At 40.4% G+C, this 20,367-nt stretch overlaps 1 protein-coding gene across 3 annotated transcripts in view; it reads left to right on the top strand.

Moving 5' to 3' along the window:
- The window catches only part of usp9 (ubiquitin specific peptidase 9), a 275,343-nt gene extending 258,375 nt beyond the window's left edge, over nucleotides 1–16,968 (top strand). For all 3 annotated transcript variants that reach the window (XM_087992832.1, XM_087992834.1, XM_087992833.1), the window contains one exon: nucleotides 15,151–16,968. In XM_087992832.1, the coding sequence (XP_087848958.1) occupies nucleotides 15,151–15,285 (135 nt within the window). In that variant the 3' untranslated portion in view covers nucleotides 15,286–16,968. The remainder of the gene's footprint in view (nucleotides 1–15,150) is intronic.
- The last annotated feature ends 3,399 nt before the right edge of the window (nucleotides 16,969–20,367 follow it).

Genomic DNA, 20,367 nt, shown 5'->3' with positions numbered 1-20,367 from the left:
AGTCCTGCTAAGATTTGCTTTCCCAAAATGCAGCACCTCGCATTTATCTGAATTAAACTCCATCTGCCACTTCTCAGCCTATTGGCCCATCTGGTCCAGATCCTGTTGTAATCTGAGGTAACCCTCTTCGCTGTCCACTATACCTCCAATTTTGGTGTCATCTGCAAATTTACTAACTCTACCTCTTATGCTCGCATCCAAATCATTTATGTAAATGACAAAAAATAGAGGACCCAGCACTGATCCTTGTGGCACTCCACTGGTCACAGGTCTCCAGTCTGAAAAACAACCCTCCACCACCACCCTCTGTCTTCTACCTTTGAGCCAGTTCTGTATCCAAATGGCTAGTTCTCCCTGTATTCCATGAGATCTAACCTTGCTAATCAGTCTCCCATGGGGAACCTTGTCGAACGCCTTACTGAAGTCCATATAGATCACACCACCTGCTCTGCCCTCATCAATCATCTTTGTCACTTCTTCAAAAAAACTCAATCAAGTTTGTGAGACATGATTTCCCATGCACAAAGCCATGTTGACTGTCCCAAATCAGTCCTTGCCATTCCAAATACATGTACATCCTGTCCCTCAGGATTCCCTCCAACAATTTGCCCACCACTGAGGTCAGGCTCACCGGTCTATAGTTCCCTGGCTTGTCTTTACCGCCCCTCTTAAGCAGGGCACTTCGTTTGCCAACCTCCAGTCTTCCGGCACCTCATCTGTGACTATTGATGATTCAAGTATCTCAGCAAGAGGCCCAGCAATCACTTCTCTAGCTTCCCAAGGAGTTCTCGGGTACACCTGATCAGGTCCTGGGGATTTATCCACCTTTAACCGTTTCAAGATATCCAGCACTTCCTCCTCTGTAATTTGGGCATTTTGCAAGATGTCACCACCTATTTCCCTACAGTCTATATTTTTCACAGTAAATACTGATGCAAAATATTCATTTAGTATCTCCCCCATTTTCTGTCGCTCCACACAATGGTCACCTTGCTGATCTTTGAGGGGCCCTATTCTCTCCCTAGTTACCCTTTTATCCTTAATATATTTGTAAAAACCCTTTGGATTCTCCTTAATTCTATTTGCCAAAGCTATCTCATGTACCCATTTTGCCCTCCTGATTTCCCTCTTAAGTATACTCCTACTTTCTTTATACTCTTCTAAGGATTCACTAGATCTATCCTGTCTATACCTGACATATGCTTCCTTCTTTTTCTTAACCAAGCCCTCAATTTCTTTAGTCATCCAGCATTCCCTTTCACCCTGACAGGAATGCACTTTCTCTGGATTCTCGTTATCTCATTTCTGAAGGCTTCCCATTTTCCAGCCATTCCTTTACCTGCGAACATCTGCCTCCAACCAGCTTTCGAAAGTTCTTGCCTAATACTGTCAAAATTGGCCTTTCTCCAATTTAGAACTTCAACTTTTAGATCTGGTCTATCCTTTTCCATCACTATTTTAAAACGAATAGAATTCTGATCACTGGCCCCAAAGTGCTCCCCCACTGACACCTCAATCACCTGCCCTGCCTTATTTCCTAAGAGTAGGTCAAGTTTTGCACCTTCTCTAGTAGGTACATCCACATACTGAATCAGAAAATTGTCTTGTACACACTTAACAAATTCCTCTCAATCGAAACCTTTAACACTATGGCAGTCCCAGTCAATGTTTGGAAAGTTAAAATCCCCTACCATAACTACCCTATTATTCTTACAGATAGCTGAGATCTCCTTACAAGTTTGTTTCTCAATTTCCCTCTGACTGTTGGGGGGGTCTATAATACAATCCCAATACGATGATCATTCCTTTCTTATTTCTCAGTTCCACCCAAATATCTTCCCTGGATGTATTTCCGGGAATATCCTCCCTTAGCACAGCTGTACTGCTATCCCTTATCCAAAATGCCACTCCCCCTCCTCTCTCGCCTCCCTTTCTATCCTTCCTGTAGCATTTGTATCCTGGAACATTAAGCTGCCAGTCCTGCCCATCCCTGAGCCATGTTTCTGTAATTGCTATGATATCCCAGTTCCATGTTCCTAACCGTGCCCTGATCCTCCTTGTACAGATCACTTCTACCCCAAAAGAGATTCCAATGATCCAAAAATATGAATCCTTCTCCCATACACCAGCTCCTCAGCCATGCATTCATCTACTCTATCCTATCCCTGCCCTCACTAGCTCATAGCACTGGGAGTAATCCAGATATTACTACCCTTGAGGACCTTTTTAAATTTCTGCCTAACTCTCTGTAGTCTCCCTTCAGAGTCTCAACCTTTTCCCTTCCAATGTCGTTAGTTCCGATGTGGACAGTGACTTCCTGCTGGCCCCTTTTCCCCCGTGAGAATATTCTGCACCCTCTTGGAGACATTCTTGATCTTGGCACCAGGGAAACAACGCACCATTTTGCTTTTTCTCTGCTGGCCACAGAAACGTCTGTCTGTACCTCTGACTACAGAATCCACTAACACCAATTGATCTCTTAGAAGCCGATGTACCCCTCGTTGCATTAGAGCTGGTCTCAATGCCAGAAACTTGGTTGTTCGTGCTACATTCCCCTGAGAATCCATCACTACCTACACTTTCCAAAACAGCATACCTGTTTGGAATGGGTATATCCACAAAAGACTCCTGCCCTAGGTGTCGACCCCTCTCACCCTTCCTGGAGTTAACCCATCTATGTGACTGTATCTGAGACTTTCCCCCCTTCCTATAACTGCCATCCAACACATACTGTTGCTGTTGCAAATCCTCATTGCTTCTATCTGTCTCTCCAACCGATCCACTCGATCTGATAAGATTCGCATCCAACAGCATTTATGGCAGATATAATCCGCAGTAACCCTTAAACTCCCACAGGCCATTTTTTGCTCCTTCACAGTCTACAGACCCAGAAAATAACACCTTCTTACTCCTCTACAATAACACTGCCCCAGGTTAAATTAATAGCTATGGCTTATATTTTAAGTTTAATCAAGAGACTTATTTCCAAAAACATATAATCAAGAAAGAATTCACTATACTCACTACTGCAGCCTTTCTCTTGGACAGACTTAAAACAACAATTAACTTATCTGATTCCGTGCTGTGAACTTCGCCCAACAGTTCCTCCAAGATTTATTGTGAATTTCACTGTTTGTTAATTTTCCCAGATGCACTTTGGTGTCCAGCGATATACGAATTCAAACAGCATAGGCGGTCTCTCTCTCTCTCTCTCTCTCTCTCTCTCTCACTGTCCTCACCATGTGCTTCCTTTGTCTGCTTTTCTCCCTTTTAAACTGCTGTTGTTTTGACTTTTTTTTTTCCCAAAGTTCCAAAACAATGCAACAGCATATAAAACAGTAATTGCTGCTCCTGGAATTCGAGGAAATCACCTCCAGCACCTAAAATACCTCAAAAAACAAAGGAGCAGCTCTTACAGCCAAAAAGTTTTCCCGTCCTCCATCTTGCATTACCCAGAATCCACATAATTCATGGATTTTTAACATCCTTTTCTTAAGCCTGTTTGATACTTTCTGTGTCCATCAGATAAGTCAGCAATTTTTGTTGCACTGTCTCTTTTAAAAAGAAAGGCTAATTAGTGGATTTAACTAAAATAAAAATGTAAGTGCAGCAAAATACTCAATATCTAGCAGCATTTGTTAGGAGAGAAAAGTAATTATCATTTTGAGTCGATGCCATCATCAAAATTGCATTTACTTCCTGTTTTGCCATCAGATTTTTTTTTAAGATGTGCTTAAGTCTCCACACTAGTTAATTATATCACCATTGCTGAATGCTTGAAGATCCCCTTGATTTTGTGCCAGTTGGAACTTAATATTGGAAAATCCGTATAACCGAAGTTGTCGGACATGTCTGAGCTGTTTTCTTCAAGGTCAATGACTTTTGCCAACATGAGCTATTTTATATTATTTACTGTTTTGGTATTTCCATTAGAGGTTCCAGTGCATAATTATGTTAAATGACTCTGAAACTTCACACTGATTATGCACTCTGCCAGTTATGCTGGTGTAGCACCTCGTGTTGAAGGAGGGTGCAATTACCTCCATGAAATGTGAATCTGTTGTCATTTCTGACCTAAATGTGGACGTTGGGATTTATTACAGAAAAGACTCTTAGGAAAGGCACATCAAGTATATTTTAAAAATTAACTCTAGCGCATTTACTTGCATTTGGGTAATACCTTTTAATGTAGGCAAAGGTTTGTCACAGGAACATAAACAAAAATTGACATGAAACTAAGAAGTATTGTATTGGGGTGAGTGACTCTTCGGCTGGTATGAGAGAGCGCATTTATGGATTAGTCATAAAAGAAGTTTGACCAAGGAAATTACTAGCCTTGGTTGAAATGAGTGTGGGTGCACAATAAGCCAGAGTTTGAGGAAGTTTGCAGAATGGTAATGATTACAGATGTGCTGGAATGGCTCCGTGGAGAAATTTAAATTTGGAAGATTTGGTTTCTGATGCACAAACATATGTTAGTCATTAAATATTGGGGTCATTGAGGCATGTTTACAGGTTAACAAATGGGCAGCTGTATGTATTTCCTGTTGTAACCAATTGTTCTGCAGAAGTCAGTGATTTGAATTGTAACATTTCAGAGTACACTTGGTTCCAAGTTAGGGGGACTGGCTTAATCCAAAAATTTCAATAGGTCATTCAAGATAGTTTTTTTTTGTAGAATCCCCACAGTGCAAAAACAAGCCATTCGACCCGACAAATCCATACCAACCCTCTAAACAACATCCCACCCAGACCCATTCCACTACTCTATCCCTGCATTTCCCGTGGCTAATGCACCTAACCTACCCATCCCTGAATACTATGGGTAATGAAGCATGGTCAATCCACTTAAATTGTACATCCTTGGACTCTGAAGAAACCAGAGCACCCGGCGGAAAGCCATGGAGACATGGGGAGAATGTGCAAACTCCACACTAACGGCCTCCCGAGGCTGGAATAGAACCTGGATCTCTGGTGCTGAAAGGCAGCAATACTGACCACTATGCTGTCCTTTTAATAAAAAAAGGAAATAGTTTTTGGGTCATGGAAGAGTTCCAAGTTTTATGGGTCGTGGGTAAAATCAGTAAGAGGGTAAGAGACATAAATGCTGTGTTATGCAGTGCAGCTCTTAGCTGTACTGTTGGGAAGGCAACTGAGCTACATTCATTCTATGTTTATGAACTTAATGCAAAGTCCAGAGCAGTTGGATATCTCTGCTGTTGGAACTTGGGCAAAAGTTTTGAAGTTAGCAAGCAGTTAAGTCAGAATTTGGAGTTGGTGCAGCTGAGAGCAGTGCTTGAAAAGCACACAAGCAGCGTTGGCATATGGCAAGATTAGAGCTCGCGAAAATGGAGGTGGTTCTAACTTGGTGAAGCTAGTTGTTGCTGAAAAACTGGAGTTGTGCATGTGAGTAAGTAACAGAGGTCTGTTTGCAGTGTCCAGGGAAGTATAGATCCAAAAACGTGACCAGAACAGGAAGCAATTGTTAATGGTTTGACTGTTGCGAGGTCGGCAAAAGTGAAGAGTTGAGAACATGCAAAGTTTCATGATGTTTGATAACTCGTAATGTCATCAACATCTGGGGGTGTTGCTAAAATATCTGTGGGATCTATATTGATTGCAGTTGCACTTTGATGTACTCTAATGTATTTGATCACCACTGTTGATCATGTGTGTCATGTGTTAATTTTGGATGTTAAATTACACATTTTACATGTATTGTTAATTATGTTGTTGTAAAGTTTATTGTTGCTTGTACCATGATATCTTGTGACCTTATTCTCTTGAACCTCAAACTTCTAATTAGTAGCAACATTGGACTAGTTGAACCTGGAGACAAAGAATAGATAAGGGTTTCAATAACAAATAGTCTGACCTTGGGTCATGATGAATAATGCTGCAGAGGTGGACGTCTATGGTGTTTCCAGGTGGAGAGATTCTGAATTGAAAGTTCAATTATGTTTGACACAGAGGTTGTCAATGATATGCTAACTCATCCCTGCTGTTGAATATTTTGCAACGAGGCGACTGGCAATTTGCAATGTAGAAATGACAGTATTAGCTCATTTGTAAGTACATATTTGGTCTTTTTTTTTTCGTTACATTACCTTGAGGATGATCAGATTGAGGAAGTGGAGGTGTGGAAATGAGCATAAATCTAGCCAAACAGTAGAACATTTAAAAAGAAATGGCACCAAGATTGGAAGAGATGTCAAGAAAATGGGTAGCAGAAAGGATAAGATGAGATTGTAAAAGGTTGTGATTTATTTGCTGACGAAGGGCTACGGTTGCAACACTGCAGAAGCTTCAAATTAAATTTAAATTTTGGAATCATTATAGTGTACCAGTTGCATGTAAAGTTAACCACAGGAAAGTAGAGATGACAGCCAGCTAGCACAGATGTTTACTCAGGAAATCTGACCTGCATTGTAAATACAAAGTAGTGTTGTGCAAAGTTGACACAATCTCATTCCAGTCTTGGTTTAAACATGGTCAAAAGAGCTGAACCTCATAGGTGAGAGTGACTGTCCTTGACAAAAAGATGACAATTGGTGGTAGTATGGCATCAAAGAGCCCTAGCAAAGCTAGAATCAGTGGAATTTGGAGAGAAATCTCTGCTAATTGAAGTCATACTGAGCACAAAAGATAATGATTGGGATAAGAGGTCATTCATCTCTACTTTAGGACATTACTGCAGGAATTCTTCAGGGGAGTGTCCTAGGCCCAACCCTCTTCAGCTGAAGTGAAAGTCTCATCATTGCCCCTTCACCTTTGATGGCAATACCAATGCTGAACACCCTCACTGCCCATTGACCAGAAGCAGAACTAGTCATACAAATACTGAGGCAACAAGAGCAGATGAACTGTCGTCATAAAATTGAGTGGATATATGTACACCATGTGAACTGCAGTGGTTTTAGAAGGCAACGCCTTCCTGCAACCAGCTCAAGTAATTAAGGATGGACAATGCTGGTTCAACTTATGAAGCCCACATCCCTGAACAAATTAAAAAAATAAAGTGACATAATATGGCAGGGTGGTTCAGTGTTTAGCACTGCTGCCTCACAGATGCAGGGTACCAGCTTCGATTGCAGGCCTGGGCAACAGAGTTTGCACATTTTCCCTGTGTCTGCACAGGTTTCCTGGGTGGTCCAGTTTCCTCCCACAGTCCAACTTTGTGTAGGTTAGGTGGATTGGCCATCCAAATTGTTCATAGTATCCTGGAATATGTAGGTTAGATGGATTAGCCACGGGAGAGGCAGGGTTACAGAGATAGGGGGCTGGGTCTGGGTGAGATGCTGTTTGGAGGGTTGTTGTGGATGCCATGTGCTTCTACAGTGTAGGCATTATATTATTCTAATCTCTACATACACTTCCTGATGTAATTTTAAATAAAGGTGGCTACATCATGGCTTCAACATTTTATTTCCATGATATTAAAATCTTAAAGCTGCCTGTGTGAACTTGTGGTGAACTGGTGTTATTACAGCATTTCAATTCTGCATTCCTCAACTCCAACCAATTTACTTCCCAAAATTCTCTCAATTCTTCTATTTTGTTTTTAAAAATGCCAATATGTTTTTAAAGAAAAATACCAGTGTAGTTTCAAATAGAAAATGATTGATATCCCCATACTTTTGTACAGTTGTCTCTAATTTCACTTCATCTTAAGTCTACACTTGATCTTCAGTCTTGGTGTGTAACAGTTAAGAAAATGATGAGTGCCATAAATGTTGCCATGAGTTGTAATCGCACAGTTTGGCCACAGGTTGGTGTTGTGCATCATATTTGAGGTATTTTAATCTCTTCCAGTAGACCTTGATATTTTTAGGTAAGTTGAAACAAATTGAAACATCACATATACAATTCAGAACTCCAGTTTTTAAATGTAAATGATTATATTCGTTCTGAGTTTTATTGTCTTATTACTTTAAGTTGTTTCTCAATTAAATATGATTTGGTATAGTTCTTACCAGTGTCGTCATGTCAAGTGTCTCAACCCCTTAAAGCTGTTTAATCAGTTTGGCAAGCATGCTCTTAGGTGCTGTAGAGAGGGTTTTCTTGAACTCTGTTAAGATGCTGAAATATTTCCAGTTCTGTCAGATCCTTCAATGAGCCATCAAAATGCTTAGCCATGAAGTCAGGTCACTTATTGATTAGCTACTCTGCTATGCTGTGCATAGTATACGTTCAAGTCTCTTTTCAGCTGTGGTTGATCTACTCCTCTCTGATCAAAACTTTGGTTGTTAGTTGCTGGTCCAACTGCTTTTGCAAAGATGCACAAGTTCAGGTAGTGATATCCTAGCCTTGATGCTTATGGATCACACTTCACAAGCCACAATATAAAGGTGAATTACGTTTTATTAAAAATCTGCCTTTACCATGCTCCTTGTTTTCCCTTTCATGTCCTTTTAATTTCCCCTCTCTACCCCATCTTTGTTCAAGTAAAGTTCCCCATGGGAGACTGGTTAGCAAGGTTCGATCTCACGGAATACAGGGAGAATTAGCCATTTGGATACAGAACTGGCTCAAAGGTAGAAGACAGAGGGTGGTGGTGGAGGATTGTTTTTCAGTCTGGAGGTCTGTGACCAGTGGAGTGCCACAAGGATCGGTGCTGGTCTGCTACTTTTCATCATTTATATCAATGATTTGGATGTGAACATAAGAGGTATAGTTAGTAAGTTTGCAGATGACACCAAGATTGGAGGTGTAGTGGACAACGAAGACGGCTACCTCCAGATTACAACATGATCTTGATCAGATGGGCCAATGGGCTGAAAAGTGGCAGATGGAGTTTAATTCAGATAAATGCGAGGTGCTGCATTTTGGGAAAGCAAATCTTAGCAGGGCTTATACACTTAATGGTAAGGTCCTAGGGAGCGTTGCTGAATAGAGTCCTTGGAGTGCAAGTTCATAGCTCCTTGAAAGTGAAGGTGGTGTTTGGTATGTTTCCCTTTATTGGTCAGAGAATTGAGTACAGGAGTTGGGAGGTCATGTTGCGGCTGTGCAGGACATTGGTTAGGCCATTTTTGGAATATTGTGTGCAGTTCTGGTCTCCTTTCTATCGGAAAGATGTTGTGAAACTTGAAATGGGTCAGAAAAGATTTACAAGGATGTTGCCAAGGTTGGATGCTTTGAGTCATAGGGAGAGGTTGAATAGGCTAGGGCTGTTTTCCCTGGAGCGTCAGAGGCTAAGGGGTAACATTATAGAAGTTTATAAAATCATGAGGGGCATGGATAGGATAAATAGACAAAGTATTTTCCGTGGGTTGGAGGAGTCCAGAACTCGGGGGCATAGGTTTAGGGTGAGAGGGGAAAGATATAAAAGAGACCTAAGGGGCAACTTTTTCACGCAGAGGGTGGTGTGTGTATGGAATGAGTTGCCAGAGGAAGTGGTGGAGGCTCGGACAATTTGCAGTATTTAAAAGGCACTTGGATGGGTATATGAATAGGAAGGGTTTGGAGGGATATGGGCTGGGTGCTGGCAGGTGGGACTAGGTTAAGTTGGGATATCTGGTCAGCATGGACAAGTTGGACCGAAGGGTTTGTTTCCAAGCTTTTCTATGACACTATATATGTTTTCTGTCTTCCCAACCTTGCTTATTTACATGGCTTCCCAAACTTTTACTTACCTCCTTCCAAGCCCCCTCTAAGTTTTCCTCTGTCCTCTTTTCCTCACCCGTCCTGGTTCCCCATTCTCCTTCCTGAATTCCTCTCCAACTCAAAAGTCAAAATGCTTTACAGCAAGGCTGGAGAAATGCACCAATGCTTTAGTCTCAGTACTCCACAAATCATGACATGAAATGTAAATATTCTATCAAGTTGCCAAGATTTTTGATTAAACAACTATATCAGATTTTGTGTTAAAGTATCAACCAGGTTTCTTATTACACACAATTGTTTGTTGTCAAAACAAAGGTCATTTATGTTAAGATGTAATAGCAGTTAACATATGCAGTCAGTAATGCAGATGTGTGATTGCTTATCCCTCTTAATATCCCCAAATCAATCTTACAAACACATGCATTCTTACTGTTCGGGGAAAAAAAAGTGAATTTCTCTGCATAGATTAGCTTTCTGAAAATGAAAACTTTGGCCAATAGATTTATCCTTGATGAAATAAGATTAAAGCATGCAGAGTTCTGAAGTTTGTCCCTCTGTTCTAGTGTATGTGGTCATCACGAATCACCATATTTGCCTCTGCATTCTTATCAATACAGCTAGCTTAGGAAACAAAATATTAGAGAAGTTCCTCCAAACAGTCATTTAGAAGAACAATCAAGCTTCACCCTGAATTGAACAAAATGGTTCTTTCACAAATTCAAAAGATTAGTTGAAGCATCCCGACCTTTGCAGGGCTCTTGTCCCCAGCTAATTCCAGACACTGAAGCACACTGTCCAAGCTTGTCACTATTCAAAACAGCCCCAGCAGAAGCAGCAAAGCAAGATTTGTTTTTAAAACAAAATCTCAAATGTCCATAGTGACCTTTCAATGAGCTAATCAAGCAACTACTCCAGATATTTCCACCCCAACTTGAGATTCATTTTCCCCATAATCCTTCAAATCTGAAATTCTGGAAAAAGTAATCAATATGAAGCATTGTAGAGATAATAGCCACCATTATTGCAATCTTTACTAGTGTTAACTACTTCTGTTAATGTAAGCAATTCCTGTTGTATTCATATTTCTTTCCTTTCTGCTTTCAACCCAACCCAGAGCACTAGATTTGTTATCACACACCTTAATTTTGTTATTCCCTGCCATCACCTAAACTTGCATAGCCTTCATTTCCCCTTCTGGCCTCGAGCATGTCATCACTTCTTTGTACTGCTTGGCAGTTTAACTGTGCAAGTTCTTGAAATTTTGTTTCTGTGCAACTACCTGCATGTGGCAATTTAAAGGGGCAACCTGTGTGAAGACTGTATGCAAATTTCCATTTTGTAGTTTTACTTGGGGTTACCTTTCACATTTTAAGTCTTTGTCTAAAGATTTACATTAACATTCAGTCTTTAAGCTGTGCTGTAGCTTCCTGTTTATCCCATCTTGCTATATCTTATAGTTCCAGCTATTCTCTCCAGGATCCCAGTCCACTTTCAGCAATAATCTGGTGGTTCTACTTTCTTCCCATCTGAATCCATGTGTAATCTCACCCCCTTGCTTGCAGTGAGGCAGATAGCAACGAAAGGGTGGGTAGCACCCCGATCATAAACTGACCCCTGTTACATATTTGCATAATGCTTTTTGTCTCCAATTTCGGAACCTTTGTTCTTGTGAATTCTTTAACGTGTCCATTGAAGGATGTGCATTTACAAATCCTTATTTAAAGTGTGCCATCACTGTTTACTTGTCTTGGTCAGTCGCTCAGATAGCCTTTTAAATCACAAAGGTATTGCATTTAAATCCCACTATATATTCAAGCACACACCCATCACTATAACCTCAGTTCTGAGAAATTTTGTATGGTCAGAAGCAAATGAGGCATTAAACCAAGCAACTGTTCTAAGATTGATGTGAGGGGAGCACAGAAGTCCAGTGGTTAGGACTGCTACCTCAGTGGCTGGGACCTGGATTCAATTCCACCCTTGGGCGATTGTGTGGAGTTTGCACATTCTCTCCACGTTTGCATGGGTTTCCTTCGGGTACTCTGGTTTCCTGCTACAGTCCAAAGATGTGCAGGTTAGGTGATTGGCCATACTAAATTGCCTGTAGTGTCTAGGTGGATTAACCAAGGAAAATGCAGGATTATGGGGCGGGGTGGTGGGGGTTGGGTGGGATGCTCGTTGGAGGGTCCGTGTAGACTCGATGGGCCAAATGGCGTGCTCCACACTATAGGGATTCTTAAATCCTCTAAGATAATTGGTACTATTCAATTTGCTAAGAATCTCTCTTGCTGTTTTAATCAATATTTCCCTCAACCAAAATGAAATGTGTTGTTTAATTTTGCTGATTGAGGTCATATACTTAAATTGACTGCTACATTTAACTACAAACAATTGTGATTGCTTCAAAAAAAATTCCATTGATTGTGAAATGCTTTGGAACATCCTGTGGGTGTGGTAAATGGTCTATGATTGCAAACCATTTTCTAATGTGCAAGACAAAAAGGGTGGGTCGGCCCTTCAACTGTAGCTGATTTACCTCAACTCGACCTTCTAACGTTATACCTTAATTGACTTGTACTTCAAAAATCTATTTTGAAAGTCTTCAACAACTAAATATTCACAACTCTTTAGAGTAGGAAAGAAATTGGGATTCTTTGCATAAAAATTTCTCCCCATCTGAGCTCTAAATGACTAACACCTAATTCTGATACTGAGATCACAAATTCTAGATTCTCCGGTGCAAGGAAACACATTTTCAGCATCTAACCTGTCTAATCCCTTACACGTTTTACGTTTCAATTTTGATGAATAGATTTCTTCCAAACTCCAGGAGATTTGAGCCTATTCTACTCAGGGTAATTCCATTATTCCAGGACCAAGTCGAGTGAACATTTGTTACACTCCCTCTAGGGCAAGTATGTCCTTCTTTGGGTGTGGAGACCAAAACTACACACAGTCTGACAGGTATGACCTCATTACTGCCCTGTATAATTGTAATAAATCTTGTGTATTTTTATACACCACTCCCTTTGTAGCAAAAGCTAACATACCATTTGCCTTCCTCATTACTTGGTGTATCTGCATGTTAACTACTTGTGACTCATTTAAAAGGACCCTCTGGATGCAAATATTTCTCAGTCTCTCACCGTTCAATTTTCTTTTTATTCTTTTCCACCAAATTCAATTGCTTCATACCTTTGTGCATTATATTCTGTCTGCCATGTTATTGCCCACTCACCAATCTGTCTCCTGGAGGCTTATTGCATCCTCATTTACATTTGTGACATGAAAAAGTAAACAATGAGTTAAACCCTTTATGTATTCTCAAAAGTAGTTTATTTTGATTGTTAAAAAAGTCTAAGAATTGATATTTGCACTGTCATGTTATTTACAGTCTTCTCCCCCTGAAAACGTCACATTTATTCCAATTCTGTTTTCTGTTCATTAACCAAATCTTAGTACATCCTAAAATATTACCCCAGATCCCGTAACTCCCTAGTTTTATGCACTAGCATCTTGCACAGCAAGTCCTTCATATTATTGTATACATTCCTACAAAGTGCCAGCATATTTGTCAGAGTTATCCTTTCACAAATACATGTTAACTCCGTTTAATCCAAATGCCTTGTTAAATGTTCCTAATAATAGTTGCTGCATTTTGCCTGCCACGAATAGGCAAATTGTCCTAAAGATTTCCATTTCTGTCTTCCTCGTCAAATCTTCAGATTACGTTTGTTACCTTCCAATCTTTGGGAGCTGCCCTAGGATCTAAGGAGTACTGGAAGATCTAAGTGAATAAGTCCACTATCTCCACCTCTCGTTAAAATCTAGGATGCAGGTTATCAGGTTCAGAGGATTTGTTACCACTTAATTCTGTTGATATCCCCAGTATTATTTACTAACCGAATTTCTTTATGTTCTTCTTTCTGCTAAGATATGATTCTCCATTAGTTTTTATTAGTAATTTATTATCCTCTACATTAAGATAGATGCAAAATATGTTTCTGCTATATCCTTTTTCCCATTATAATTTTATTCACTGCCTCTAACGAAACCAACATTTACTTTCACTAACTTCTTTCTATTTATGTACCTATTGAAATATTTTGTCTTTTCACTTGTTTTGTTAATTTGTTTTCCTTCCCCATTTCTCTATTCTTTGAAATCTAAAATCTTTTCACTAGTTTAATTTTTTTTGGCAATGTTGTAGACCCTCCCATTAATCCTGACATGCAAGCTTATGATTGTAGCCACACATGAGTGCTTCATTGCAAGAATTTCATAGATTTGAGGAATGAGGTGCTTCGCAGTTCCAGGATATATTTTAGCTATGGAATTGGGTGCCCTGAACACCTGTCTGAAACATTAACATGAATTAAGCCATTTGGGTCCTCAAACTTCCTGCTTTATTAAAGACCATTTTACTGATCTGTAGCTCCATGTGGTGACCATTCCCCTAGATTTGGATCTTTTAGATAACAAAATCAACCAGTTTTAGATTTAAAATGAGCAGTGGATCTAGTATCAATTGCCATTTGAAGAGCAGAGATTTTCAACTTTCAAACATCTGATGTAGAAGTGTCTCCTAATTTCGCTCCTGAAAAGTCTTTCTTTGTGCCTGGGAGTCCTGGCTCCCTAATTAGAAATATTTTGAAAACTTGGATCAGATCATCCATAACCTTTTTAAATTTCAGAGAATGTTCTTTCGCTTGGGTTACCTCTCTGATCTTTAGCTTCAGAGTTCAGAGGATTTTTAAAAGCTGAGTCATCACTTCTAATCTCGTGAATTGTACTTTTCTGATATAAAAGCCAACAATAGAAATAGCACTCAGCGCTAAATAGAATACACCTATTTTTGCAGCAAAAAAATTTAATATTTTAATTCTTAATTCTACTTCTTTCACACAATAAGATTGTAGAAAATGCATATCATTTGAAGTGCAAAGACAGCTCTTCCAGGTAAGAAAGAAAAAAATGTGGGTGTCACAACAGCTGGATGTTCCCAAGTGCTTGAGCTCTGATTGTCTTTGAAAAGTGCCATGGAATCTTTGATTTTGGCTTAACATCTCATTTGAAAGATAAACCCTCAACAATGCAGTGCACACAGTTCTGCATTGGGATATCAGTCTAGGTTGTGTTCAAATCTTAGTGTGAAGACATACTCCAAATAGGCCATCATTAATTATTCTAGAGTTGATTTACTTGAAAGTTCATTTCTATAAGACAAGGATGGCAATGGATTGAATGTATTATCTTTTTAATGGTATGTTCAGTGGGCCACTTTAATTACTTTTAGTTTCTATTTTGCCATCTTAACTGTTCCTTTCAGCTTCAACAAAGTGAACAACCATGTTGTATGACATTTTCTACATCCTAACTGTGATTGGGAGTTTTCAAAGTGCACGTTACACAAACATTACATTTCTTTGCTGGTTTATTTAAACATATTGTTGATTTTACTTTGCTTAAATTTGCATGCAAAATGTACAACTTTCTTGATTTTAATTTTGCTCCTAAAATATCTTCAACGTATCTTTTAATTCACAGAATAACCATTTGCATGGTCAGCCATACACCGGCCCTGTGGCACATCATATGAACAATCCTCAGCGCACGGGTCAGCGAACTCAAGAAAATTGGGAAAGCAGTGAAGACATTCCTGCATCACAGGCAAAAGATTAACTTGCAGATAGTTCTCCAATGTACCTGATAAAGACACTGGCTCGAGCACGTGCCCAGGCCTTACAGTTCAACCTCCTCTGGGTCTGTCTACACCAGTGCAAGAAACACCTTTTAAAAACAAAAACTGTCCAATCTGGAATGGAGAGTCTATTCACTGTCTGCCCTGCAGAGCAATGCTGTTGACATATAACTTGCCTGCAGTGGGAAAAAGTGTATAGTGTTTTGTAATAAATGGCCCGATGCTAATGTATAAATGGCAAGGTGTATATAGTATATTAATGTTTGACTGTTAAATCCTCAGCAATGTTGATTTGCTTGAGGAGTGTTGCAGACCTACAAAACACACAAAATCTAATCTTTGCTTTATCAGCTGTGCTCAGCATTGAGGGTCATCTGCCTACCGGCAGTGTGAATCAAATTATTTTCAAAATACATGGCCATTTCAACCAGACAGAAAAAGGTTAACTCATGCCACCAGAGTTGCTTTTACTTTGAGTTATTTGATGGTGACTTTTTAACATTTGGTTGATGTGGGACAATGGTGATGTAATGTTAATCTGGAACTTTTTTCATTGCCTTTTTTCATTCTGATATTAGTTGAATCATTTTGAAGCTCTAGTTATGCTGTAACATTTAGCATGGCTTCACATCAAATTAGTGTAGCCAATGAGAAAAAATGATTCTAATGACAGCAGTTTTTAATCCCTGAGCAACAAATGCTGTGCTCAGTTTTTTTTGTTACACCTTGATGGTTCAATTGGAGAAAAATGTGAGTATAAGTTGCTTTCAATTGCACATATATTCAAATCTAATATTTGGCAGTCTATGGGTGGGATAAAGGATTATTAGTTTTGGATTTATAGGAATTTAAAGGAGGAAAAATATATGCAACAGTTGCTATGCCAGGATGCCTGGAGCATAATAGACAGTACTTGGTGTGCTTGTTTTATTTCCTTGGTAGAGCTTACTTAGATTAACTTCTAAACTTCCCTCCTACTGCAGCCCAGTGAAGTAGAAGTCCAGATGTACATGACTGCCACTGGGCCGGGGTGGGTGAGAGGGTGGGGGGAGGGGGGAGATGCAGATTGCTAGTGTGTTGCATTCACAATTCTACTTGAAAGCAATTGTCTTAGCTCCTTGTCCATCCTGTCAGACTAATTCAGACATAAGCAGGGTTGTAATTTTAAAAGAAAAACTGCTGGTTAGTCATGATTCTGCAGGATTCTCGATTCCAAAACTAGACTTTTGTTTATGGATTTTGAGGAAATAATCAGTAAATACTGTATTTAAAAAGGAATAGAAATTGGTAACTTGAATGTGTATTTTTTTGGAATTTGTCTCAAACCAAATACCCCTGCAAAACAGACTCAACCCACCCTATTATATTTAAATATTTTGCAGTTTTATTTTATAGAAATTATTTTGCTGAATTCAAAAAGAACATGAATTAAAAGGATCATTTTATCCTATGTTCTTATTTAAAAAAAATATTAAAAAAAAATGACTGTGCAGAGTTCCATGCCAAGTTTTGCTGGCTTTTGTTTTGCTGATAACGTGGCGTTGAATTCTGAAACTACAGTCACACTGTGACCTTTCACCTGGTATTTTTTTGTGCACAGAGGTATACTTACAACTAAACTCCCCCTAGCAACAATAAAGAAATTGAAATATTGACACAGTGAACATTTTGTCTGTCATTTCATTGGTCAGTGTTCTGAATTTATGAAGGGTCAGTAAACCTGAAGAAGTAATTTGTAATGAACTGTGGGATTTTCTAAGGGCAACAGTCCCAACATATAAGTATTTGTGTGGTGTTGTAAATTATTTAACTAGTTCCTCCTGTTTATAAGCATGCATCCACAACATTTGAAGCACAAAATTTTAGTATTGAAAATCTGCAAACACGTTCTTTGGGAAGCTTTAGATAAATGGTCATAGGATGAAAAAATGTGAACTTTGTAACATGTGTTTATGTCCCCAGTTGGAGATCAGTATAAATGTCAAACATTCAATTTAATTTGGACTGAACGAAGTTACTCCTTTCTCCCTATTTTTCTACATTGTTCCACACTTTACACTTGTTCACTGTCACTGTGAATCTGAACTCTTACTGATGGTTTGTTTTACTTTGTAAGCACAACTGAACCTGACACTATCTTTGGCTATTATTCACTCGGGACGGATAATAGTTGGCTAGGCTATAGTGGTGCTCGCATCCCACAAGAGAATTTAAAAAACTAATGTGTTTCAACTTAGGTTGCTAGAAGAGAATTAGAAACAGCACACTCATTAATCAATTTCCTTCATATCCTCGGGTGATTACCCTACTGATGTCCTCGCGCAACTACACTGTCCCCACCCCCCACCTTTTCCTCCGCTACATCGATGACTGTATCGGCGCCGCCTCGTGCTCCCACGAGGAGGTTGAACAGTTCATCCACTTCAACACCTTCCACCCCGACCTCAAATTCACCTGGACAGTCTCAGATTCCTCCCTCCCCTTCCTCGACCTTTCTATTTCTATCTCAGGCGACCGAATCAACACGGACATCTACTACAAACCAACTGACTCCCACAGCTACCTGGACTACACCTCCTCCCATCCTGCCCCCTGTAAAAACGCCATCCCATTCTCCCAATTCCTTCGACTCCGCCGCATCTGCTCCCAGGAGGACCAGTTCCAAAAACGCACATCCCAGATGGCCTCCTTCTTCAAGGACCGCAATTTCTCCCCCGACGTGGTCGACGATGCCCTCCACCGCATCTCTTCCACTTCCCGATCCTCCGCCCTTGAACCCCGCCCCTCCAACCGCCACCAGGACAGAACCCCACTGGTCCTCACCTACCACCCCACTAACCTCCATGTACAGCGCATCATCCGCCGTCATTTCCGCCACCTCCAAACGGACCCCACCACCAAGGATATATTTCCCTCCCCTCCCCTATCAGCATTCCGTAAAGACCACTCCCTCCGTGACTCCCTCGTCAGATCCACACCCCCCACAAACCCAACCTCCACTCCCGGCACCTTCCCCTGCAACCGCAGGAGGTGCAAGACTTGCGCCCACACCTCCCCCCTCACCTCCCTCCAAGGCCCCAAAGGAAACTTCCATATCCGCCACAGATTCACCTGTACCTCCACACATATCATCTATTGCATCCTTTGCACCCGATGTGGCCTCCTCTATATTGGGGAGACGGGCCGCCTACTTGCGGAGCGTTTCAGGGAACACCTCTGGGACACCCGGACCAACCAACCCAACCACCCTGTAGCTCAACATTTCAATTCCCCCTCCCACTCCACCAAGGATATGCAGGTCTTTGGACTCCTCCATCGTCAGACCACAGCGAAACGACGGTTGGAGGAAGAACGCCTCATCTTCCGGCTAGGAACCCTCCAAACACAAGGGATGAACTCGGATTTCACCAGTTTCCTCATTTCCCCTCCCTCCAGCCTGTCTCAGTCAAATCCATCAAATTCAGCACCGTCTTCCTAACCTGCAATCTTCTTCCCGACCTCTCCGCCCCCACCCCAGTCTGACCTATCACCCTCACCTTGACATCTTTCCACCTATCGCATTTCCGACGCCCCTCCCCCAAGTCCCTCCTCCCTATCTTTTATCTTAGCCTGCTGGACCAACTTTCCTCATTCCTGAAGAAGGGCTAATGCCCGAAACGTCGATTCTCCTGTTCCCTAGATGCTGCCTGACCTGCTGCGCTTTTCCAGCAACACATTTCCATCTCTGATGTCCTCACTAACTCAGCAAGGTATTGAATTTAGTTTTATGACTTGAAAACATACCCTATGGTGAGTTTACTCATCAAGCCAATTATGTGATTATTATAATAATATATGCAGTCTCAACACAGATGAGGGGGGAAAATAGCTATATTGTCAGTCTTGATTGCTGTCTAGTGACATTGACGGAAATATGCTCTTCGACAAGATTATGTTCTGCAGTGATACTCTAGTGTTAAGACTGTCGTTGATAATAGCGGTGGAAGACCATTGATTCCATGGAACAGAATTCTCCTGGAAGGTAGGCAAAATTGGCAAGATTATCTTATGGCTATAAATTGTCAGGTAATTTTTTTTGTGCATTCAATTACATAGCTTATAGTTTTGATGTTCCTTTAAAATTAAGTATTTTATAGAAATGGTCTTGAAATCTAGAAACATTCGTGTTTTTCCTGAAAATGAAACAGGCTGAAAGAATTAAGCAGGCGAGGCAATATATGTTGGGAGAAATAAATTGGAACACTAGGACACAAGCTCAATGCCAGATTGAGGAATACATCACATATTTCATCATGGCAGTGTCCAGACTTCTGTACTCAATATTGAATGAACTAATTTTAAATCATTATGTCTGCCTCTATGTTCTTTTTTGGCTGGCTTTTGTATTTTTTTATCTTTTCACATGAACGGTATACAGAAGGCTTCTTATATTGATCCTTTGTACCTTTACAATACCAGTTACTATTTATTTGGATTATGAGAAATGAAATCTTAATCTCTCGTCCGCCATCCTGTCTCAGATCTCTTTAATTCATTCTGGCCCCACACCCTTCTGCTCAGACTCCGAGTCATACAGCACAGAGACTGGTCCTTTGGCCCAAACTGGTCCATGCTAACACCATTTCCCTGCACTTAGCTCGCATCCTTCTAAACCTTTCCTGTCCATGTGTTTGTCCAAATGCTTTTGAAATGTTGATGTACCCACCTCAACCACTTCTGCTGGCAGCTCATTCCACATATATGTACCACCCTCTATGAACAAAGTTGTCCCTCAGAATATTTTCAATCATTCTTTCCCCTCTAACCTTAAACTGTTGCCCTCTAGTCTTAAATTCCCCAACCCTGGGAAAGAGACTGAGTGCATTCATCTTATTCGTGTCACTTGATCTTATACACTTCTATAACATTCCCCCCTCAGTCTTCTATGGTCTAAAGAAAAACGTCCTAGCCTTTCCAACCGCTCCCTGTAACTCAGACTCTTGAGACCTGACAACGTTCTTGTAAATTTCTTCTTCACTCTTTCTAGTTTAATAACATCCTTCCTAAAGCAAGGTGACCAAAAC

Source organism: Chiloscyllium plagiosum, unplaced genomic scaffold (genome assembly GCF_037043375.1).
Source record: "Chiloscyllium plagiosum isolate Xiang-an unplaced genomic scaffold, Cpla_swu_hap1 HiC_scaffold_12, whole genome shotgun sequence".
Classification (NCBI taxonomy): domain Eukaryota; kingdom Metazoa; phylum Chordata; class Chondrichthyes; order Orectolobiformes; family Hemiscylliidae; genus Chiloscyllium; species Chiloscyllium plagiosum.
This window is presented reverse-complemented; position numbering and strand designations above follow the sequence as displayed.